The 25,038-nt window shown below is 53.5% G+C and overlaps 1 protein-coding gene across 1 annotated transcript in view; it reads left to right on the top strand.

The window, feature by feature from the left end:
• Nucleotides 1-14,611, top strand: part of FAM222A (family with sequence similarity 222 member A) — a 63,636-nt gene extending 49,025 nt beyond the window's left edge. The window contains exon 3 of the mRNA XM_066609798.1: nucleotides 11,479-14,611. Coding sequence (XP_066465895.1) covers nucleotides 11,479-12,740 — 1,262 coding nt within the window. The 3' untranslated portion in view covers nucleotides 12,741-14,611. The remainder of the gene's footprint in view (nucleotides 1-11,478) is intronic.
• The last annotated feature ends 10,427 nt before the right edge of the window (nucleotides 14,612-25,038 follow it).

Here is a 25,038-nt window from a genome sequence, read left to right as displayed (position 1 = left end):
GGGAAAAAAGGTGTACTGTGATGCCTCTACCACATGCTTTAAAAATTGATCACTTTTGTTTAGTGAAGTGGCCCAAGTTAAACCCAAGTCGCAGTTGGGTGTCTTCATTGGGTGGCTAACATAATGCCATTGTACAAATCGATGGTAAGGCCACACCTGGAGTGTTGTGTCCAGTTTTGGTCGCCACATCTCAAAAAGGACATAGTGGAAATGGAAAAGGTGCAAAAGAGAGCGACTAAGATGATTACGGGGCTGGGGCACCTTCCTTATGAGGAAAGGCTACGGTGTTTGGGCCTCTTCAGCCTAGAAAAGAGGCGCCTGAGGGGGACATGATTGAGACATACAAAATTATGCAGGGGATGGACAGAGTGGATAGGGAGATGCTCTTTACACTCTCACATAACACCAGAACCAGGGGACATCCACTGAAATTGAGTGTTGGGAGAGTTAGAACAGACAAAAGAAAATATTTCTTTACCCAGCGTGTGGTTGGTCTGTGGAACTCCTTGCCACAGGATGTGGTGACGGCATCTGGCCTGGGTGCCTTTAAAAGGGAATTAGACAAGTTTCTAGAGGAAAAATCCATTATGGGTTACAAGCCATGATGTGTATGTACAACCTCCTGATTTTAGAAATGGGCTGTGTCAGATGCAAGGGCGGGCACCAGGATGCAGGTCTCTTGTTGTCTTGTGTGCTCCCTGGGACATTTGGTGGGCCGCTGTGAGATGCAGGAAGTTGGACTAGATGGGCCTCTGGCCTGATCCAGTGGGGCTGTTCTTATGTTCTTAACTACAATTCCCAGAATGCCTTGCAGGTCTCTTGTTATCTGGTGTGCTCCCTGGGACATTTGGTGGGCCGCTGTGAGGTACAGGAGGCTGGACTTGATGGCCTCTGGTTGTCGGACTCCGGGTGCACTGCTGTCCCTTGCCTGTGGTCAAGCTCCTCGGGGGGGGCCGTTTGTGGGATGGTCTGACAACTGAGCAGTGTGGACAGTTTCATTATTCCAGTGGGGTCCTTGACTCCCCCTTTCTCCTTCCTTCACCCCCCCCCCCCCGCCCGGCGGTTTGTGCTTGAAGGAGCTCTGTGATTAACCCTGCCTTGTTCTCCACTTTGTTCCTGCTTTTTGGCACATTTCAAGAAGTGTACAGTTAAAATTCGAGGTTAATTAGGAGTGCTGGCAGCTGGGCCTCGGCAAAGGCTATTGTGTGTGGCTGAATGTAACCGGAACTAATTTCTCATTGCAGGCTGCTTTAATTGGCAACTGTTGAGACTCTGGCCGGCCAGCCACCGCCTCACACAGGTCTAGGCGGCTTCTCAATTAGTGATTTCCCCCCCTTCTCATTAATAAGGATGTTTCTTGAGCCCACCACGGGATACTTCCCCCTCTGCTTTTTTATCTATGCACAATGGACAATAATCTGGTGGTAGCCTGGGAGCAATGCCCATTTGCCGCAGGCTGCTGTGATGTCACAGAATGCTTCCTCTGCTTTTGTCAGAGGGCCCTGCTTGGATGACCTTTGCTGGAGGGAAAGGACCAGTCACGGAATGAGAGGCAAGGAGTTCTTGACTCGAAATAACCTGCTAGAGTTTATATTGCAGCTTTTTAAGGACGTAATGTTACCCTGCAGATGCCTGATCTTGTCTGACCTCGGAAGCTAAGCAGGGTCAGGCCTGGTTAGTACTTGGATGGGAGACCGCCTGGGAATACCGGGTGCTGTAGGCTTCTACCATAGTCTTTCTGCAGGTTGCCAACCACTGACACGATGCCAGTCAGATTTGGCTCTTGCAAGTATCACAGGTGCAAGGGCAAGTTCTGAGGAGGAGAATGATCCCAGGAACATGGTTGGTCAGGGTGGGGGCTGGGTGCTTTCCAGCACTGCTAAAAAAAAGTTTGTGAAAAGTGTTGCATTCCCAAACCCTGCCCAGATAGCACCACTGCTGCTGGGTTTATTGGTACTTTGGCACTTGGTTGAACGATTGCAGGAACAGTAGCATTGCTGTAGACAGATGGGGGGGGGGAGGCGCCTTGGGCTTGTATTGTCTAGCTCTTGTCATGTGGTGTCCAGGTTCTTAAGATAATATGGATAGGATTTGCGGGCTCCCAAGGGCCATCTTGTTGTCTTTCTGGTTCAGAGCATCTAGCCCAGTGTCCTGTCTCCAGCAGTGGTTAGCTGGGTGCATCCAGGAAGCCCACAGTCAGGGCACAGATGCAAAAATCCTCTCCTGGTGCTGAGCGGTTCTTGTGTCATAAGGCAGGCCTTGGAGAGCTCTCAGGTCGGTGGCCACAGCCACTTTGGAACTGGGTCCAGGCCATTGCTGGATAGGGCTGTTGGAGCATTCCCTGCCTTTGCCGTAAGAACAGCCCTGTTGGATCAGGCCACAGGCCCGTCTAGTCCAGCTTCCTGTATCTCACAGCGGCCCACCAAATGCCCCAGGGAGCACACCAGATAACAAGAGACCTGCAAGGCCTCCTGGGAATTGTAGTTAAGAACATAAGAACAGCCCCACTGGCTCAGGCCATAGGCCCATCTAGTCCAGCTTCCTGTATCTCACAGTGGCCCACCAAATGCCCCAGCGAGCACACAAGACCACAAGAGACCTGTATCCTGGCGCCCTCCCTCGCCCCCTCACTTTGGGGCCTTCCAGATAGGATTTCGTGCTGGCTTTTCTGCACGTTGACCTTCCTGCCTGCAGTTATTTTTAAATGCACTTGCAATCCATGGCAAGCCCCACTGCTTGTTTCCTGTTGTCACCCAGACCAGAGATGCCAAATTTGATGTTTGATGAGCTCTGGTTGGCTGCATCTCCGGCCAGCGTCGTCCACCCCCGACCCTGCCGCCTCCGTCACTCCCAATCAAGACCCAAGATTTATTTCCCACCACAGCGTCCGCCTCAGTCTGCCTCGGAGCCAGCCTGTTGGCCAATTTGTGGAAGGAAAAAGTTGTTTCGCCCTGGGCGTAATCTGATAAGCCTCTCCAGCGGTCCTAATGGCTTCTTGTCCCCATCGCTGGCTCGCTCCAAGCAAGAGCTCAGACTAATATCCAAAGCCATTGGATTATTACTGCGGGTGATGCGTTTTTCCATTTACAGTAATAAAATACTGAAGAAACAAAACAATTTAAAATTCCAATAGAATTCAAAGCCAAATCTTCAGCAGCTGAGATGATTCAATTATTTAGCTGTTATTGAATGCAAAGCTGGGGAAAAGGAACAGGTCATGGTTGGTGGGTGAGGGGGAGGAAAGGGGGAGAAAAATTGTCGTTCTCAGTGCGTCCTTTTTCTCTTCCACCCGGTGAAAAAGGGGGGTGGCGGCGGAGAAAGAGCCCTTGGCCAGCCGTTGTGGCAGTGATTGGGTGAGGTTTCTGGGAGGGTGTGCTCCCTGGGGCATTTGGTGGGCCGCTGTGGGATACAGGAAGCTGGACTAGATGGGCCTGTGGCCTGATCCAGTGGGGCTGTTCTTATGTTCTTAACTACAATTCCCAGGAGGCCTTGCAGGTCTCTTGTTACCTGGTGTGCTCCCTGGGGCATTTGGTGGGCCGCTGTGAGATACAGGAAGCTGGACTAGATGGGCCTCTGGCCTGATCCAGTGGGGCTGTTCTTATGTTCTTAACTACAATTCCCAGGAGGCCTTGCAGGTCTCTTGTTATCTGGTGTGCTCCCTGGGGCATTTGGTGGGCCGCTGTGGGATACAGGAAGCTGGACTAGATGGGCCTCTGGCCTGATCCAGTGGGGCTGTTCTTATGTTCTTAACTACAATTCCCAGGAGGCCTTGCAGGTCTCTTGTTACCTGGTGTGCTCCCTGGGGCATTTGGTGGGCCGCTGTGAGATACAGGAAGCTGGACTAGATGGGCCTATGGCCTGATCCAGTGGGGCTGTTCTTATGTTCTTAACTACAATTCCCAGGAGGCCTTGCAGGTCTCTTGTTACCTGGTGTGCTTCCTGGGGCATTTGGTGGGCTGCTGTGAGATGCAGGAAGCTGGACTAGATGGGCCTGTGGCCTGATCCAGCGGGGCTGTTCTTATGTTCTTAACTACAATTCCCAGAAGGCCTTGCAGGTCTCTTGTTATCTGGTGTGCTCCCTGGGGCATTTGGGGGGCCGCTGTGAGATACAGGAAGCTGGACTAGATGGACCTATGGCCTGATCCAGTGGGGCTGTTCTTATGGATGCCCAGTGTGACACCTGCTTTCTTACAAGGGATGGCCTGGAGCTCAGTGGGCAGAGCTGGCACCGGCCATGAGAATGGCCCTGGTTCAGTCTTGCCCTCCAGTGACTACACACAAGGTATAGACATGTCCTGGTTCAGATTCCAGTTTTATAGAGCATTGGAATTTTTTTAAAAACTTATACAGATTTTTCCAGGAATCTCGTGTCTTTGCCATTCTGGGTAAGCAAGTTCCAGTGAATTTAGCAGTGCTTACTTGCAAGTAAATGTGCTCAGGATTGCCGACCTGCCTTCCTGAAGTCACAGCTTGTGTTTCCAGGGGTCGTTCCTCCTCCTCATGGCTTGGGACTGAGCACTGAGATACAAATCCTGGAACCTGTTCTGTCCTTCTGTGGCTCTCCAGCGCAGCAGGGGCTTGGGGGGTTTGTGTCCTGGTTTCTTTGCCCAGTGCTGTTGTGGGGCCAGGTCTCTTGGTTTTGACTCTTGCTGCATTTGTGGGTAGAAGAGATCGGACCTTTTCGGCGCTGGACCCACACAGCGGTGGCCAAGAATCAGGCCCTGACCACTTTGCTTCCTGTGGGAGGAAGGGGCTGTTCACCTGCACCTGCCATTTGGGGAGCGCTTGGACAATTTATCTTCCAGCGTGCGGTTTTGATGTGGGTGCTTTTGGGCAGGCAAGACCTGCTCGTCCTTGCCTGCTTTGCGGTGTCGTTCTGGTGCCTGGGTTTAATTGTATTTTTAGTTTGCATAAACTGCAGCCCAAAAATGCAAATCGGTCAATAAATAGCAGAAGTAAAACGTATTGCGTTTCCAGATACCTCCATGGAGTCCGGCCGCCTGCTTTCTCACAGGGCCAAACAGATGGCTGCAGGGAGCCCATCAGCAGCAGGGCATATAAGCAGCAGTGCCCCCCTACCCCAGTTTCTGGGCTCCGGCTTCTGCCTCTGCGCAGGGAGGCTCTCTTCAGCCACTGCTAGGTTCTTGTCCTCCACAAATGTGTTCAGTACCCTTTTTGAAGGCATTTTAAGTTGCTGGCCAAACTCTCCATCATGTGGCATTGAGTTCCTGGCTCTGCATCTTTGGTTGTGGGAAGGAGGACTCACACAGATATGTTTGGTTTGTGTGATTTACGAGGGTGGTGGGTTCCAGCTGTTCTTGATGCTGATAGATTTTGCTTGAGAGGGTGGACTGGCCACCTCTTCGTGGGTGCAGAAGTGACTCGGGGCTCCTGCCATTCCTCCACCTGGACAGCTGCCCAGGCTCCACCTGGTGCGCGGGCCCAGAGCAAAAGGGCTCTGCTGTCGAGCACTGATGGCTCAGGTTGCAAATGGGAGGGGTGAAGGAGAGGCCAGGCCGGGCCTGGCAACTGGCTGGGTGTCAAGGCAAGGCTGCCTCTGCCTGACGGGTGACGGGGTGATTGGGGAGAGTAATTACGGCCCGTTAGAAAGCAGTAATTACTGCAGGGAGGGAAAAAGCCCTTGCCAGTAGAGCGCAAACGCACGCCAGGAATCCTCTCGGAAATTGGTAGCTCTGTAATTTTCCTGGTGGGGGTTCACTGCGTCATCCTGAGATGTGACAACACATGGAATTTGCAGCTTGTCATATCCAGCCCTGCTGGCGCTCAGGCAGTGAGTGACACGCTCTTGATCCCCGAGTGATGTTCCAGGGCGTGTTTGCCGCCTGTCTGGCTGGCCTCCGTGCTTGACCTGCGCTGGCCTTTGTAGGTCACAGGCCGGTGCGGATGAAGCCAAGGCATTGAAGTCCATGCCCCAGTTTTGCAAAGGCAGGCTGGAGCCTCCTGAGAATTGCAGAGTTTGCTTTGGAAATGAAACGCAGGTTTCTGGTCCTGTGGTTGGGGTGAAATATTTGGCCAGTCAGAATTTGCAACCCTGCAGACACTCACCTGGGAGGGGGAAGGGTAGGTTTGGGCTCTCAATCCTTGTTTAGCGTGGCGGGTGCCACTGCGTGAATTCCCATTGCAGTTGATGAGAATGCGCCTGTGTGCAGGACTGCCTTGTTCAGCAGAGCTGAGAGCACAGTGGCCTTCCTGGTCCAGTGTGCGCTGGTGGGTGCCATAAACGTGGAGCTGATGAGCGTCGGATTGGTCTCTCTAGAGCAGACACCTTTCGGGGGGTGGTCTCCATTTTATTGACAAGGGGAAACCGGGTATTGCACAGCACTGGAGGCTCCTGAGTGTCAGCATGGGAAAGTTGCCATGCCGGCAGCACAGATCCTGCCCCATCCAAGACGTAATGACAGCGCAGCCAGGAGTGTCAGTAGCATGTGCTTCCTGTCCCATCATTCTGGAGCATCACAGGGGGGCACCCCTGACACATAATGGGGCTCCACCTCCAGGATCCCCCTCTTGTGTCTTGCCTATTTTGACTTGTGTCCCGTCCCCCCCCGAGCCTTTCCCACCGCCCCTCTTGCTGGGAGCCATTTTCATTAGGGATTCTATGAGTGTCACTGGCTAATTAGTGTCATGTTAATTGAGTATTTGCAAGGCTGCCACCTCCAAGGACAACGGCGCTAGCATGAAGGGGAATGCAGATGTGCCATTCCTCATCACGGCCTGTCGGCTTCCGGCGCACGCGGAGGGGGGGATCCGAGCAGCCACTGAACTCCCTGCACCCGCAGAGTCTTGGCAGCTGCCCAGCAGGGCATCCTTCCCACCCATGCGTTGCCCCGGTAAGCCCGCAGTGTGACAGGTCGGCCCTGGGGGACGCAGTGGCAGCAGAAGTCATTCCATAATCACTGGAAGGAAGCCCCCCCCCCCCGCTGACTCTCAGGAAGGCGAGCAGCAGGCAGGCACCCTCAGTTGCAGTGCTCACAGTGTGTGTCTGCCTTGGGCGCTGTGTGGAACGAGGCCTCGGTGTTACGTGTGCCCCTGAGATCTGCAGGTGGGGCTTTGTTCTTGCCAGGATTTCACGCGTGTACCAGGAAAGCATGGAACTTGGAGGTGTGGCTGAATTTCACCGCCTGGGCTTGCTCTTTAAAAATGGGCAGGTTTTCAGTGCTTACAGTGGCAGAAATATGTTGGAAAGTCCATGAGCAACGCTGGCCGACGTTGGAGAAACCAGAGAGGTTACGTGATAGAGGCGTTCAGGCGTCGGAAAAGGGGATCTTCAGGAGCCACATGTTCCTGGCTAGTGTGTTGCATGATTCAGTTTAGCGCTGTTCATTTGCAAGGCAGCAGGTCCCTGCCCTGAGGAGCTAGCAATCAAAACTATGCCTAGCCTCCTGTGGTGGCTGGCCGAGGGCCTCCAGGAAGCCCACAGGTGGCTTCTGGCCACCACACCTCAAGGAGGATCCTGGAGAGCTGGGAAGGGGGCAAAGGGAAAAGAGGGCAACCAATATGAGAGGCTGGAGGGAAACTTCCTCCTGGGAAGCGGCAGCCGCATTGGGGGCTTTTTCGCTGGGGCAAAAGGGATGGTGGTGGAGGCTTATTAAGAGATGCCCAAAGTGTGTCAGGGGTCATTTTCTCCCTCTCTCACAGGACTGGAGTCATGAAGCAAATGAGTGGAAGATTCAGGTTGGACATGCAGGACCTAATTGGGCTGTGGCATTTGTGGCCCCAAGATATGGCGGCAGCTGTTGGCTTCGGTGGCTTTCAGAGGGGACTTGAGAGATTAGGTGGGGATTAAAGGCTGGTGGTCAGGTCAGGACAGCTCTGCGCTGCCTCCAGGTTCAGCTTCCAAATACCAGCTGCAGAGAAGCAGTGGCGGGAGGAAGGGTGCCCATGTCTCATAAGAACAGCCCCCCTGGATCAGGCCAAAGGCCCATTTAGCCCAGCTTCTTGTATCTCACAGCAGCCCACCAAATGCCCCAGGGAGCACACCAGATGACAAGAGACCTGCAAGGCTTCCTGGGAATTGTAGTTAAGAACATAAAAACAGCCCCACTGGATCAGGCCATAGGCCCATCTAGTCCAGCTTCCTGGATCTCACAGCGGCCCACCAAATGCCCCAGGGAGCACACCGGATAACAAGAGACCTGCAAGGCTTCCTGGGAATTGTAGTTAAGAACATAAGAACAGCCCCACTGGATCAGGCCATAGGCCCATCTAGTCCAGCTTCCTGTATCTCACAGCGGCCCACCAAATGCCCCAGGGAGCACAACAAGAGACCTCATCCTGCTTGGGAGCCTCTTTGAGACAGGCCCTCTTGCTTTGATCTAGAACCGTGGTGGTAGGCCTTAGAGCTGATTCATGGGGTTAATGGAGACACCATTTACTACCATAGATGCACTTGTGCAACGTCAAAAGTTTTGCAACCTTTTAAGGGAATCTCCGAACAGAAATATGTTCTTGGAAAAAAAATTAGTGGCCTCACGCTCTGTAGCTGCCCTTATTTCTAAGGAGCCTTCCCTGTGGTGAGACGGGGGGGGGCATTGACCTCGTCCTCGAATGCTGGGGTGCAGCGTGGTCCCCCCACCAGGTGGGTGTTTGTGCAGCTCTGGTTCCTTTGAGCAGAGGCCTCCCTCGTCCCCAAATCCATTAAGCGCTGGAGTAGCGAGGCGGGCAGGCGGCTTCACCGGCCATTTCCCCATTACGCTAATGTGATGGGCTTTTTACAGGTGTCTTAAATAGACATTGTTATTAATGAGTCTATTAAGTCAATTAAAATCTGGTCCTCTGAGCTGGATTTAATGTAGCCACTGGGAGAGATGAGAGTGGAGAGGGAGGGAGGAGAGGCTGGGGGCAGTGGGGGGGGCTGCTTTCCTGCAGGAACCTGAAAAGCATCCTGGGGGGGGCAGCCTGGCGAAAGGGGTGAATCTTTTGCCTCTGCTTTCCAAAGAGGTAGGTTTCCAAGGAGGTTTCTTCTTCCTCTGAGAGCTGAAAAAGCCATTCCCCCCGGGGGGGGCCATGATATGCCCCCTGGAATAGGTCAAGTACATGACACAGTCTTGGGATACCTCCATGAGGCTTGGGGGGGGGGTTCCTGTGCCCCACTTCTCCCCCTCCTCCAGCAGTGTGATTTGAAAACAGACTGAATGGAGCTCTCTGCAGTGCTGCCCTTTCACTGTCTGCAGAAGGGACAGTTTTGCCTCTGCTCCTGGTCAGTTGCACTTAGGGTGTGACAAGTGGCTCACGGACAAGGGCAACCTCCTGGAAGGCGGCACTGCCCCCATTTTCCAGATGGGGAAGACCCAAGGGGGGGGGAGTGCTGACTCAGACAGCTGCTGGAGGAGAAGAGGGAGACCTGAACCATGGAGCCTGGATGCTCAGCTCTGTCTGTGAGGCCACCCCAGGGCTTTTGGCTGCATCCCAGGAGAGCTCTGCTCTTCTGTCCCAAGGATGGTGGTGCTTTTTCCTGGAGACAGAGCGGCTCCCTGAACCTGCAGATTTTAAAAAAGACTCTGGGGCAGGCCGTCTCCTGCCTGCCTCTCAGAGGCTCCGTTTTTCAAACACCTAATTTATTCCATCTATTAGATAGATTTTGTAGATTTAATCATTTTCACAGTTGGTGGCTCATTGGATACTCAAGATAAACTCCAAATGAAAGCATAATGGGAACGACAAATGAGTTTTCGCACCAGAAATAGCAGAAACTTGCTCGAGAAAGGAGTTGGAGAGGGGCAAAAATACATATAATTTCTCTCCTCCCCCCTCTGCGCCCCCCCTCCCCTTGGCACTGCCTTTTGCTGACTACAGAAGGTTACCACAGTTAATTTCGCCGGTTTTGTTCATCTGTAAAATTGCATAAAAGTGACATTTTTGGTGCTCATTATAAGAAGTGCTGATTTATAGCTGGCAAATGGAATTCTTTCCCAGCCTTTTTTTTTTCTTCTCGTCGTGCAGCTCTCGTCGTGGTGTAAAGTACCCATGAAATTGCCTGTATAATGTAGTTGAAATCCAGGAGATATTCTAACCCCCCCCCCTTGGGTAAAGAGACATTTCCATTCTCCGAACCGAGTTTATTTGGGCCACTTTTGGAGAGTCTTTTGTTCCCGGAACTGAGAAAGGGCTGCTGGTCCGCATGGCCTCATTTTTAATGAGTTTCAATAAAGATGAGAGCAGAAGGTTCAGGCCAGTCCATCCCACGCCTCCTGGGAGAGACTTCTGGGTCACAGAAGCTATTTCCAGTTTTGCTTCTGTGACTTCCTGGTGTCCAGGAGGCATTCCGAGGCCTGCAGAGCCAAGCGAGTGGGTCACGGGCTGACGCGACCTACAAGCAGCGTCCAGGGACTCCCAAGTAAGGCTTCTGAGCATTGCACTGTGGCCCACGGCAGAACACAAGGTGGGTCGTGGTGCTCAAAAGTTTGAGACAGTTGAGGGAGGAGAGAGATGAACCAAGATGCTGGCATGGAGCCTCCAGGCTCAGGAGCAGTCTTACCTAAGGACCTCATGCTGGGGATGAACAATTTGAGAGGGCTTGTTGCCTTCCGGTTTGCTTGTGGGCTGCCCAGAAGCTCATATCTGACCACTGCTGGAAACAGAATCTGGGCTTCCTTCGTCTCGGCAGGCTCTTGGGTTAACGAACGCTTTCAGGGCAAGACAGGTGGCCCCAAAACTTGTGCCAGGGGACATTTATGGCCAAGACTGCAAGAAGCTGATTTAGGGTGAGTGATTCTGGATTCCCTTGAACAGCTGCTGCTCCCCAAGGTGGCAGAGTCCACCGCTCAGTGTTGGAACACGTACTTCCCAGGCAGGTTCCGTGCTTGAGTTTAGGGAGCAGAAGAAGGTCGGTCCCTGGAGAGCAGGCAGTACTGCATTAGCTGGGCCTCGTCCTCTGACTGCACCATGCTTCAGAAATGGATTTTGGACCTGCTGCTCCCCCGAAAAGCGGAGTGTGGTTCTTGGGTATCTGAAGTTGTGCGATAGTCTCCCTGAAGTAAGGAACCTCAGTGCCTTAGAGGCAGGAAAGATAAATCTGTGGAGTCGTTTAGGAATTCATGGATATGTTTAAATGATCAAAGCTCTAAATGGTTTTGTTTCTCTTTTTGGTATTCCTGATGGGGTTGTTCTGGTTTTTTTTCTGGGGGGCGGGGGGTTCAGAGAGCCCTTTAATGACGTCTAGAGGAGACTACAAGCATTGCGGCTTGATGATCTTGGACATGGCATACCAAATTACACCCATGTTGAACAAAAGGCTGTGCTCTAGTGACCAGCCACAGAAATCCAACTTTGCCTAATGATTATGCAAACAGACTAACTTGTGATGTGTTGTGCGCAGCCCGCGGTGTCTGACGCAGTTCAGACGCTGCCGCTGCACGTCTCGCTAGGTGGGCAGCAGCAGCCTTTTGAGTTTCACGGAACTTGCGTTGAGCGAGAGAATCCCACCCGCTTAACACCCTGCCTTTCTGTGTCTCCTAGGTGAAGCCATGGCGCCCACGCACTCCCCGCGATACCCCAGCCCGGCTGAGCTGGACGCCTACGCGCAGAAAGTGGCTAATCACCCCCTCACCATCAAGATCTTCCCCACCAACATCAGGGTTCCGCAGCACAAGCACCTTAACCGGACCGTGAACGGGTACGACACGACGGGGCAGCGCTACAGCCCCTACCCTGTGCAGGCGAGCGGCTACCAGGGCTTGCTGGCGATCGTGAAGGCCTCCTCCAGCAAAGGCGTGGTGAAGAGCGCAGAGGGCAAGCGGACTAAAATGTCTCCCGTCCACGTGGCTGTGGCGCCCTACCCGGCGACAAGCACTTTAGTGCCAGGCCCTTCCTGTGCCGGCCAGCTGAGCTACCACGGCGGCCAGAAGCAGATGGAGGCCCCGGTGCCACCCAACATCACGGTGGCCGCCTCGGTGGTCCCGCACACGGGCAGGAGCCTGGCCCTGCCCCAGTCCAACCTGCCCTCCATCCAGAACATTATATTCCAGATCAATCAGCAATGCCAGGCCCAGAACAGCCAGCCGGTGTGCCAGGGGGTGCTGGTGGCAAACCCCAGTCCGGCCAAGCACGGCACCGCCAACGGCTTTGCCGGCATGGCCGCGGTGGGTGCTGCGGTTGCCTACGCAGGCGCTGTGCTGCCCGACTGCCGCAAGGGGGCCGAGCTGGTGGCGAGCTCCAACCCGAGCGGGGGGCTGGTGGGCCCGAAGCCAGGCCTCTACCCAGACAGCATGGATTACCTTCTCTGGCAGCAGAAGCAGCAGCAGCAGCTGCGGATGTACAGCGCGGGCAGCGGCGGCGGGGGCGCGGTCAGCAAGTCGCCGGAGGTGTGTGCCGGGCTTTTGCGTGCCTACCCCGTGACGGGCGCTGCCGACAAGGTGAGCTCTTCGCCCTTGAACTGCGTGGGCATGCACGGGAACTTCTCAGTGGGGCAGTACTTTGCGCCCCCCTGGAACAGCATCCTGGTCACCCCGAACAGCGACTGCTACAACCCCCCGGAGCTGGCAAACGGGCACCGCGAGCTGGGCGTGCACCCCTCGGACGGGCTCCCCAGCTTGCCCAGCAAAACCCTTTGCAACGCCTCCATCCTCAGCAGCAGCCTCCAGTCGCTGGAGTATCTCATCAACGACATCCACCCACCTTGTATCAAAGAGCAGATGCTGGGCAAGGGGTACGAGACCGTCTCGGTGCCGCGGCTCCTGGACCACCAGCACGCCCACATCCGCCTCCCCGTCTACAGATAAGGGCTGCTGGACGCGGGACTGGGGGGCAGATCGCCTCGACTGCTGGCCCCCTCGCCCCTGACCGTCTCCGGCACCGTCGGAGAGACACTGGCGTTTCAGAACTCAGGCCCCGCAACTGGCGGTCCCGGGACGGAGGAAGCCCTTGTCTGTGCGACTCAGAAGTGGCGGTTCTGTCTAAGAATGTGAAGAGGGGGGTTCTGTCCAATGTTGCTGCTAATCCAGGGAGAGGAGGCTTTGGTCGGGGTGGGGGGGGGTGTGTGTGTGTGTGTGAGGACGGGGTGCGTGGGTGCGCGACTGGTTGGATCTGCATGTGTCTGTGGGGAGGGGGCCTTCCTTCTTCCAGAAAGAGGTTCTCTGTCCTGTGCTGCTTAGGTGGGAGTTCTGAAAATGCACCGCAGCCCCCACCCCCCCGAGGCGGCCTCCCACGGGCTTGGCAGCGCAACCCCCCCTTCCTTTCTGGTTGAAGTCTGTAACTTGCACTGTTTCCAATGAAGGCTGGTAGTTGGGAGCGTTGGGGTGGGGAGGTCTGGAGGCTTGTGAAGGAGGACAAGGAGGCCCTCGAAGACTTGACGCTATTGCGGACTCCGCGGTACGTTTTTTCTGCGTTTGGCTGCTACCGACGGGTTTCCCGTTCCCCCCTCCCTGCGCCGGCCTAGTCCTAGGTTGCTGTCGTCGTTTTTTGAATTTTTAAAGAGACTTACATTTTATTATTAATAATTATTATTGCTATTATTATTATTATTATTATTTTAAGAGGCGATGTTCCATTGCCTGTGTGTGTGTCTCGGGGCCAGTGTGTGTTCAGCAAGGAAGCCGGAGAGGAGTTCTGCTTGAGAGCGAGAGAGCAAACGGCCAAGGCTGTCTTGGAAGGAGTTGTCGTCGTCCCCCCATTTGTGTTGCCCCTCCTGTTTTTTTTCTCATGGTCTTTTCCCCCTCTGAGTCCATCTTTGTGCCACCTGGCTAAGTGGATGACTGGTGTTGAGAGGTCAGACAGAGAGCGAGGGAGAGCACCCAGTTACCTCTGAGGTGTCCTAAGCAGAAGCCTGTCCCCTTTGGAGTCGGGCCTGTTCCCACCCATTGACACCCCCCCATCCTATCTTAGATTTTCCTCCCACCTGTCCCTCCCCACACACACACAGGCTTCTGTTTGTGACTGGTAATGCTTCACATTTGGCTGGGCCCAGATGCAATTCGGGTCAAACACCTGGAAAAGGATCTGGAGCTAAGGAGATCTTGTAAAAAAAAATGACCAGGAGGTGAGGAGGGGATGAGCACTGTCTAGCTATCAGTTGTCCATCATGCCTCCCCATCTCATCTTCCTGGATCAAGTCACAGGGGCTCATTCGGGGTCCTTGACACAGAAGTGAATTTTGCTGTCCGTTGTGTGTCTGTCCAACTCTAGAGAAAGGTGAGGTGCGTTGAGTCCCCTTGGATGCATTTAGGTCCCGTCCCCAGATCTAAAATTTGCCTATTTCTTGCTCTTTCCAAACCAACAATAATTCCACTCCAAAAGGTACTCCTTCCTCCCCGTCGTCCAACAGATGTGATCTCTTACTACACGTGTCATAGGTTTTCTTCAAGGGGTGTCTGCGTTGCAGAAAGGACAAAAAAAGATTTTGTGTTCTCCCTGCTGTTTAAAAACACAACCCAGGAACTGCGAGCCACCCCGCCTCTGAGCCCTGGTGCTCAGCGTCTAGAGGTACTGTGTCCTTAACCTTACTGTGTTCCAGCACTAAGTGCATTTACAAATCTGAGAATGTGTTTTTTTATATGAAAAAAGCGACCATTATATTCTACTGTGAGAAGTGCGGGCTGCACTATATTGTTTTAAAAATGAGAGAAAAGCAAAAAAGAGGAGAAAAAAAAAGCAAATGGTGTCTCTGGCTGTTATCTGTCTTTTTTTCTTCCCCTCCTCTTGGGTCTTCCGGGACTGTCTGGTTTGGGACTTGCCTGTTGCTTTCTGCCTGCCCTGTCCCTGCCTGAGAGGCACCCTCGAGTTCCAGGGACCTCGAAGAGTCACCCTACCCATGAAGTCTCTTCTGCTGGTTAAGTGGGGGGTGCAGGAGCTCCATGGCTGTGCCACACTGTCTTTTGTGCTTCTGGGAAATAAGACCCTACCTGATCAGCCCTCCAGGTTTGTCTAGGGCAGCTGACCGGCAAACAGCCACCTGCACCACAGGAGAGAAACGCAAACCTGAAGCCAGTTTGCACAGTTGAGCACAAACACTTGAAACAGGGGAGGGAGGACAGGGGCGGGAGATGGAGATGCTGGACAAAATGAGGGGCCAGGTGGACCCCACGAGGTTGCTTGGCGCAGGGGCTGCCACTGAGAAGCCCCCCGGTGGTGTTTCTTCCCCTCCTGCTGGAGCAGAGGTCTCTAGCATCATGCCTTAGATGCCGGGGAAGACAGTCCACCTTACTGGGGAGGCTCTGGCCACTGGTGCACCTTCTCGGCAGCAGAGCAAATGTTCCCCTTTCCCCCATCCCGCAACACTTGAGGAGGCCAAGCGGCTTCTTTTTCGCTGCCGCCTTGCCCCCATTGCGCCCAGCATCCCAAAGGCTGCACTCCTATCCACACTTACCTGGGAGTAAGATCCTTTAACTGTCGTTAAAAGCACATACTGAGTAGCCTGTTAAAAGTACAGATCTATAACATTTCCCCAAATGCAGTCGCATATCAAGACTAATCTACTAAAAACTAAAATACACATTGAAATGAATGGGGACCCACCTGAAATTGGCTCATGACCGACTGAGAAACACCACCCTACTGGTTAGGAGACAGCACGCAAGAGGAAGAGGCTGTTTTCTCCATGGTCACCGGGCCGGCCTGCGTGCATTGCTCCTGCTCCCCCCAGTCTGCCAGGCTGGCTCGCTTGGGACGGGGGACGGGGGGTCGTCATGGAGCTGGTTTCACTCACTGGAGCTCCTGTCCTGTTGGTTTTTGCTTGTTAAATGCTTAGCGTGAGGAACTCTAGGAAAAGCTCAGTGGCAGAATTAGTGCTTTGCGTGCTGAAGGGCTCAGTCTCTAGTGGCATCCCCAGAGAGGTTCCTCTTCTCTGCCTGAAACCCTGGGAAGACGCTGCCTTTCAGTGTCCAGACTGTACTGAGCCAGGCATGTCAAAGGTCTGGCCTGGCAAAAGGCAGCATCATATGAAAAAACCAGCCTGAGGGGTCAACTGCCTTGTCTGCTGATGGAAGGCTTTTCCTAGTCTGGGCATTCTGCATCCAGATAACCTTAATCTTTGGCAGCTTCCCACAGGGCAAGGTTTGGTTAGAGAGTATTGGGCCAGACCAGTGATGTCCAGGGTGACTCTCTTCTGGCCTGGCCTACCTCATAAAGTTGTTGTGGGGGGGGGGAGTGCATACGCTACACTGAATTCCTTGGAAGAAGGGTGTGATGAGCATCTCGGGTTAAATGAACAAATTAGTCCATGGTTAAAAATGTAAGTTAAAAAATTCTGCACCATGGCAAGCAATTCTGTGGCCATTATGTGATTGAGCTGCCATTTTTACCCCTGTAATCTGCATTTTTCTGTTCGTCTTTGGGAGGGGAAATGAGCCTGCGTAGAGCATCGACCGCCCTTCTTCCCCCGGCTGCTGGAAGCCTTCCAGAATCACTTCTTTGGCTTCTGAGCTACCAACAGCCCTTGCACCTGTCCATAAGCTTTAGAGTCTTGCTAATCCATCAAATGAAACAACAACTTAATTTTGCAGGAGTTCTGCAGCCAACACAGAAACTCAATGATGTCTCTGTGCATGTGCAGAGTTGAAGGATCCAGCGCCGCTGCTGCAGGTGACATGGCATGTGAAGGAACTGGGAATGTTTTGTGTGCGATTCCCCAGTTGGACGTTTCCAGAGGTCTCTGCTGTGCCTCTTGATTGATGGGGTGCAGTGCTGGGTTTTCAGGAGAAGGTCAGGAGGAGAGCATCAGATGTGCTGGCAGGGAGAAGGGCCAGAATCCAACAGGCTGCGCTGGCAGGACATGGGAGGCTCCAGGTCCGTCGTGAAGGGTAAGGCAGATCTGTGGCGTCGCTTGCGCCTGTGACTCCAGTCCTGTATGTCTGGATATTTATGGCGCGCAAGGAGGGGAGCCCTCAGTCACTCGCTGGCGCTGTGTAGCCGCAATGACAGCCCATCAAGGGAACACAGAGGAATTGGCACAAAAGGAGAATTTCACAGAGGCTAATACTACTTTGAGGGAAGGAGGAGGGGGAGAGAAATCTGCTCCAGAGACCTGGCTGCCTTGTGGCACACGCAAATTAAATTGTCTGCAGGGAAAATATTTGCTTAGACCTTTGTTAATCAAAAAGAGAGAGAGAGAGAAGAGGGGGGAAGAAATGATGAAGGCGCCACGTGGTGCGGAGGAAGCAAGGGGGGAAATGCAGCTGCTCTGCTATAAAGACGGTTTCGCTGTTAAGAATATAAGAGCCCTGCAGGTTCAGGCCAAAGGCCCACCTAGTGAGCCTCCAGCATCTCACAGGGGCCCACCAGTTGAGGACACAGGACAACAAGATACCTGCATCCTGTTTCCATGCCCTTGCAGCTGACATGCTCAGATAGGCTACTTCTATAACCAGGAGGTTGCATCTGTACCCAGTCTGGCCCGTTTGTAACCTGAGATGGACTTTTTCTTTACCAATCTGTCCAAACCCCTTTCAAAGACATCAGAGCCTTCAGGTGCCATCACCACATCCTATGGTGAGGAGTTCCACAGATTTATTGCCATCCCTCTATCCATCCCCTGCATAACTTTATATGTCCAAATCATGTCCCCTCTCAGATGCGTTCTTTCTAGACCAGGGGTGCCCAAACCCTGGCCCTGGGGCCACTTGCGGCCCTCAAGGCCTCTCAATGCGGCCCTCAGAGAGCCCCCAGTCTCCAATGAGTCTCTGGAACTTCGTCGGAGCCCACACTGGCCTGACGCAACTGCTCTCAGAGTGAGGGCAACTGTTTGACCTCTCACGTTAGCTGTGGGATGAGGGCTCCCTCCACTGCTTGTTGTTTCACGTCTGTGATGCAGTAGCAGCAGCAAAGGAAAGGCCAGCCTTGCTTTGTGCAAGGCCTTTTATTGGCCTTGAGCTATTGCAAGACCTTCATTCATTCATATAAGTTCATCTTTACTCATTTATGTAAACTTATGTAATTTTATTCAAATTTTAAATGTAAATTAATTCTTCCCCCCACCCGGCCCCCAACACAGTGTCAGAGAGATGATGTGGCCCTCCTGCCAAAAACTTTGGACAGCCCTGTTCTAGACTGAAGAGCCCCAAACGCTAGCCTTTCCTCATAAGGGAGTTGCCCCGGCCCAGTAATGATTCTGGTCCCTTTCTTCTGCACCTTCTCCAGTTCCTCTATGTCCTTTGTGAGATGTGGTGACCAGAACTGGACGCAGTGCTCCAGATTGCAGAAGTGTTGCGTCACGCTCTCTGCTGCATTTCAGGGGACCGTGGTGAGGGAAGGGGCAAGCATGTGCAAGTGTCAGACTGGTTGATCTTGGCCACCTGTACTCATAGCCAGAGCAGAATGTCCCGTTCTGCTGTCTGCTCAAAGAGAGAAGCCAGGCAAGTAGCTTGTGGTTTGCTGGGCTCTGGACTAAGCCAGCTTCCTGTTGTGGTGGCCTGTGTCCTTTGGCAGGTGGAAGGCAGACCTCCCAGCGGAGGAAAGACCAGCCTTTCAGCGTCCCCTGCCAAGCGTTGTGGGAAAGAGACAGAAGCAAACAGTTTTCTCCAATTACTTGCAAGGTGACACCTGATTTACTGGGGCAGCAGCATCCCAGCCAGGTCACTTCCCCTGGCTTCTCCGGACTCGCTCCCGAAGGGCACCCTGGGGGCAGGAGGAGGACGACGGCGTAATGAATCTCTCTCATGGAGCAGCTCAGGTATGATGAAGCTCTCCGCTGACCCGATCCATCCAGCTGGTGCTGTGCTTCAGCCACCCAGCGAAGTTGAGTTAATGAGCCAGTTAAGGGAGCCCAGGCCTTGATCGGGCGGCTGTGGCTGGATGGTGGGAAACCTGAGCATCCGCATAAGGTCTTGCCCTCGGACTGTGTGTCAGTCTGCAGAAGCAGCGTCACCTGCTTCCAGGCTGTCACCGGCCACCCATCACCCGTCACCCTCTATTTGCCTTTAAAATAAAACAAGTTTTGGGTGTCTGGTTTTTAACCCATTTCTGCCCACATGTCCTACAGGCGGCAACTGTACGTTGCTTGCGTACACTTGTGGGCAAATATGGGCTTAAACCTCACCGATCAAGTGTATCGCTCATAAAGGTGAATGAGAATGGAGATCTGTTTTGAAACATGCCGGACGTGTCTGCATGATGCATGCCCGAGTGCTGTGGGGCTGCAGTTCGTTGGTTCTCTGCACCATCTGGAAGTGGAATTAAAACACAGGTTCCTCACACAAGGTGCGTAACCCAGTGCCAAATTAGTGCGGTGGTGAAGAACAGAACTGCGGGCTGTGTGGTTGTTTAAAGGCGCAGTAACCCTGAAATGATGTCATCCTGCTTGGTCCATACTGGAGAGGCTGGAGCTGCAGTTAACTCTTGTTTCCCCATCCCCTAGAGAGAATTTGCCCCCAAGCAGGTCTGAAAAAAAAAACACAGGAGAAGGATGCAGAAGTCGCTGGGCTGCAACAATCTGATGATGTCATCGGGACGCACTGTCAAAAGTGAGTGAACAGAGTGGCTGTTGCACGAAAAAGGGCTGGTGTGGGGTTTGCCGTGCCCTCCAGGGGCAGAGGAGCATGAGGGGGAGAGGGATATAATGCTTCGGCAGTGGAGGCTGGGAGGGGAGGTGAGAGGCCCTAATACTAGGAGCCTGCAAGGCGACAGATGAGGGATCCCAGGTAGGGTGGCAGGGTGCGGTGACCCGATCAGCAGCTTCTCCCACAAACTGCAGTTTCAGGAGAAGATGAGATGTTTCTGTGGTTGAGCTCAGGGGTCCCACCCCTGCTCTGTAGGAGTGACAGCCAGTGAATCTGGACAGCACATGGACCTGAGATGGGTGCTGAAGCCCCAGCTTAGCGCATCTCTCCGATATGTATAGGCAGTCATTTTGTAAGGGGTGGGGGTTTGCAGGTGTCCTGCAGATGTCGAAACCTCCCAGGCGCGCATTTTCCATCAAAGAAGTGGGTTATTCATTCCCTCCAAGTCAAGCAAGCAAACTCTCCTCTCTAAGCACATTATGCTGCAAATCCCATTAGGAGAGTGGAACTGGCTCAGGTGGCCGATCTGAGGTCCCTTCCCTGTGGGGCAGCTCAGCCCAAGCCCTGAGATGGTCCTGCGTCTTTGGACGGCAGCCCCAAATCACAGGATAAGACTATGGGTGATCTTTGGGGCTGTTGCCATGTGGTGTTGGAGCTCTCCCCAGGTGCTGCTACTCCGGTTGTCAGTGGTGCAGGAGCTCTGCCCTTGCTCCTGGCCGTGGGGACACCTGTGTTGGGAACTCTGCTCTGTGCTTATGCATCGGGGTTGGCTTCTCTGCCGGTCGCAGGCCTTGAGGCTCTGTTGCATGCCCAGAAATCTCATTAGCTGCATTAGGCCTTTTCCTGCCTGGATTTGCTGACTCGGGTGAACTTTGCCGGCAGCTGCCCTACTTCTTGGAGCAGCTCAGCGGAGGGGCTGCCCCTGCCAGGGGAGAACTCTCTCCTAGCCATTGCCCTTGTCCTGCTCAGACCCCAGCAAGGCAGCAGAGTGCTGAATCCCAGGCTTTTGCTCTGTATCTTTCTAGGGGAGCTATGCTTTAAAAGCTGCCCAGCAGGCCGAAGTCCAACAGGTGCATTGCAGCAATAGCAGCCACAACCGTGTTCTGTGACTAGCTGGCTGGCACTTAAGTGGGGTGGTGAGCGCTGGACTGCCACAAGGGTTGCCTCTCCCCATGTAGTGACCCATCTGGCCGCCATGTTTTGGGTTGAAAGAGTTGACCCCCAGCACCCCTCTATTGGAAGTGGTCCCTGACCAGCAGGCAGGCTGTGTGGCTTAAAACTGAGCTGTGGGGCAGGGGATAAATAGCATTTTTGTCCTGCCAAGCCTGCCTGATTAAAATACAGGCATACTGAAGATAATGTGGAGGGAAAGAGCACCTGGTGAGGATATTAAATGCTGGTGGGCTGTGAAGAGGCAGCTTTGCGGCTCAGAAAAGACGGCTTGAAGAAACTCTCAGCTGATCCTTCACTTTGATTGAACGTTCGCTTCCAAAATTAACCTTCAGATTTATCTAAAAATACATTTGCCGCTGAGCCTGGCGTTCGCTGCACAAATTTGCTCGCTCTTCTTGGTTTGGGGGGAGGCAGGTCTGTTTGGCTGGGGTTCTTTGCAGGTCTTTAAGATGGGTTGCAGAGGGCAGGACCAACAGGGGCTGGGAAAGGGACCCCAGGTGATTGGTGGTGCCCGTGGGAGAGCCTGGAGGCTGTGCTGGTGCGCTGCTGGCCCTCTGTACTGAGGTGCGCAGGAAGTCAGCAAGAACTGCAGCCCCCTCTTGGTGTTTTTTCTTGCAGCTAAAACGGCCCCACTGGAGTCCTGGCACAGCCGAGAGACCCTTTTAAAAATGCTGATCTGTGGCATGTGGATGGCACTAGAAAGAGCAGAGACCCATTCGTTGGTGGCTTGGTCTGCCTGTGTCAAATCAGCCATGAGATGTGGCTAGAGAGACTGTGCAGGCGCGGCCTACCTCTGAACCCTGGACAGAAGCAACAGAGGATGTCTGTCACTCTGCAGACTTGCTCCCTGGAGGCATTGAACCAGCAGTTGCGAGCCAGTGACAGGGTGCTTGACTAGCGGGCCCTGATCCGGCAGGGATGTTCTGATGGAGTTGGCACATCTGTAGCATTAGAACATAAGAACAGCCCCACTGGATCAGGCCATAGGCCCATCGAGTCCAGCTCCCTGCATCTCACAGCAGCCCACCAAATGCCCCAGGGAGCACACCGGAGACCTCATCCTGGTGCCCTCCCTTGCATCTGGCATTCTGACGTAGCCCATTTCTAAAATCAGGAGGTTGCGCATGATATGTGTATGGGAGAGAACATAGGCGGGGGCAGTGGTTCGCTCCCATTTTGCACGTTCAGAGGCAGGAGGCCAGCGGCTTCGCATTTGGCTTCTGCATCCACGCCGTGTATTTTGCTTTGTTTCAGCCCACGGGAGCAGCAGAGGTCCTTTTGCTTCAGCACTGCCCGTAAAAGATGTCAATACTTGTTCACGCCCCGAAACTGTTAGTGTCACGCTGCGCTTCTGGCTTCAGGGGTAATGGACGTAATATTGACTGCTGGCTGGAAAGGGCTTTTCGCAGAGGGCAGCGCTCCTTTCACTTGGCAGAAACGGGGACGGAGGCCTCGACAAGCCATCGTGAGCCACGGTGTCACTGCGGCAGCCCTGGGGGTGCTGTCTCCAAGATGGCTGCCACCAAGCCACGCGTCCCCTGCCTACCAAACCTCCAGGCCGGGCCAGGCCTTGGTCCACATGCACCAGTGTGGACTGTGGGGCTTAGCCCTCAAACTCCATTTTAGTGCCCAGTTCAAGGACTCTGATCACGTGTGAGGTAATTACTGGGCTAAATAGGAACAAGGTGGCTGAACATGCACAGAGCGCAGTTCTCCACCTTCTGAGAGTGCTTTGCTCTGCAATTCAAGGGGTCGCTGATGTACTGCAGCTTGTTCAAAGTATAAATTAGTGCCTTAATGACTCTTACCCTCCTCCCCATTTTAACCAGTCTTTTTTCCTGGGAGTGAATGGCGCCAAATGTTTGTTTGGTTTCTTCCCCTTTGACCAAAAACAACCATGAAGGATCCAATGCATTTTGCAGCTATAGGGCTGCGGGAGGCGAGTTTCGCCCTCGGCCCCTATGCTGCAGCCCCGGGACACACGGTGTCTTCTCTGCTCCCCGGTCTGCTGGTATTTGTGAAGGGGCAAAAGAGCAGGGGCAAGGGAATTAAGAACCCCCCCCTTCTTCCCCCTTCTGCCTCCCTGGATCCGCGCCTCTCCTTGCTTAGTAATGCTGGGCAGGGAGATGTATTTGGAGGAAGATCTTTCAGAATTGTGTTGGAGCCTTGGCAGGGAAGGGGTGGGGGGGTGTCAACTCCCCCTTTTGAAACCATTTTGCCTTCAGAGAAGAGCTGAGGGGGGGAGAGCAGGAGAGGGAGTCGGGCGGCTGGGTAATGTGTTAATCTTAATTGAACAATTACCTCTCCTCCTGAAGAGTTCATTAGCGCCACGCTCATTGTCAGCTGTTATTGTTTTAAGATGAGTGCCAGAAAATCAATTTAAAAAAAAAAAAAAGCCTCTCCCAAATGCAGTCCGCTCTGTTTGCTGGTAACCCCCTCCCCAGTTTGCAGATAATGGACACCATCACCCACCAGAGATGCTCAGGGGTTGAAAATGCTGCCAGTGGGGGTCCCCCAGACACATGAGCGCAGCCTCCTGGGCTGCAGTCCTACGCTGTGCATGTGTGACACCTGGCAGCTTCTCACCCCGAAGGGGCACGGACTGGGCAGGTCTACGCCTAGGAGCTTGTGTCAATTTCTAGAGCAGACCCTTGTCTTTCCCGAGGACTGTCTGAGAGACTGTGAAGTGCTCCGTTTGCATCAACCTGGGCGTGTCCAGGCACCTCAAGTGCGGCCTGAGGAACCGGACTCTGAGTCAATGTGCAGCAGCTCCTGCTCTATTCCCTCAACATTTATTTGCAATATTTTTTAAACTCAGTTTTTACAATATAGTGCATTTCTTCTAACCCACTCCAAGAGTTTTTGATCTAGCAAGTTAGATCTTTAAACGGAATACAGTTTTCAGAGTAGGAAGAGGTGATGGGAGAAGGGAAATATTTAAAGTTGGTGGCTGCTATTTAGTTTTATATACTTTGCTGTCTTGGGCTGAGAAGTGACATGGCTGTGGCGGCGGCCAGGGAGAATCATGACAATTTGCCATTGGTCCCACTAGAACTTTCCCCCCCCCCCCCAGCCTGGGGCATGGCTCCTATCCGGTTCTGTTGCATGCCGGCTAATTTGGGCTCAGACGGGGAGGTGGGAAGGAGCAGCAGCCCCCTGTGGCAGAGAGTGGCCCAGGGAGGAGGGTGCTTGCGAGAGACAAGTCAGAGATGCTAAATCCATAGCAAAGCAGCACACGACCCCCGATGACCTTCCTTAGCAGGAGGATCCTATTAGATTTTCTCCCCCTGAGCAGTAAATCTCCCTGGCTTAAATGGAGATTTATAGGTGCCTTGCTTGCTTTAAATAAGAATTAGGTTTTTAAAGGCCGTTGGCTAGAAGGTCTGTAGAGGTAGAAGCCTCTGGTTCTGGGAGAAGCAGTCGAGGTCCAGTCCTTGAATCTCTCCCACTCCAGGTTTTATTTGTAGCAAGTGAGCTGGAACCCACCTTGAGGTCACACCTGAGCGCTCTCCACGTGGAGGCCTCTTATATGATGCATCATTAGCTCATGGAACTTATTGCCACAAGATATAATGTGGATGGCCACCAGCTCAGATGCTTTTAAGCCATTTCTATTCTGCAAGAGCAGAAGCTGACCCAGGGCAGGGGTGGGAGAAGGTGAGTGTGCAAGCAAGTGTGTGGCACGTGCTTATTGCAGCACCTGGGTCGGTAGAGGGATGTGCAAGGATATGTCAGCCCGCAGGAGGACTCTGCCTTTGTCGCTCATGTCAGGGTCACTGTCCACGTACCTGCCACATGCAAGCTGTGTCGTGGCTTCTGTAGAAAGAGATGGACATGTTCTTGCAGGGAGCAGTGGGGAAAAGGCCTCACCAGAGTCAAAAATTAGAGTAATCCCTGAGTGATAGATGCAGGCCTGGAGTTTTCCCTCTGCTTTACTGTGGGCTGGTTAAGTGCCTGTGGGGGTGGGGGAGAGAGACTTCCTTGGAATATTTACTCTGCAATTTCACATCGCTTGCTTAGCCTTTGCCAGCAGACTCCGGTGACGCATGCAATTTATGCTGTGCTCCATCATCGCCCATGCGCCTGTCATGCTTCAGTGTGACAAAGCACTATAATGACCCCTGCTGTAATTGACTTTCCCTGCCGTAGAAAGCGACTGGGCAGCCCAAGGGAGGTGGTTCCCTCCTCCCCACCTTCGTCACCCACTGTTTGCTTGCACCCAGGAGGAACAGTCCCCTGTCCGGGGCTAGGGGAGCACCCTGGCCAGACTGTCTTCCTCCAGTCCTGTGCCCAGAACAGCACCCTGGAAGCCAGGATGGTCTCTGCGTCTTCCTTTTTTAATCAGGCAGGAGTCACAGGGTGTGCAGTCAGGGGCAGGTGGTCCTTCTGTTGCTGGAAGGGAAAGGTGTACTGCATG

The sequence above is a fragment of the Tiliqua scincoides genome, chromosome 14, assembly GCF_035046505.1.
Source record: "Tiliqua scincoides isolate rTilSci1 chromosome 14, rTilSci1.hap2, whole genome shotgun sequence".
NCBI lineage: Eukaryota > Metazoa > Chordata > Lepidosauria > Squamata > Scincidae > Tiliqua > Tiliqua scincoides.
Note: the sequence above shows the minus strand (reverse complement) of the source record. Positions and strands in the feature narration are given on the sequence as shown.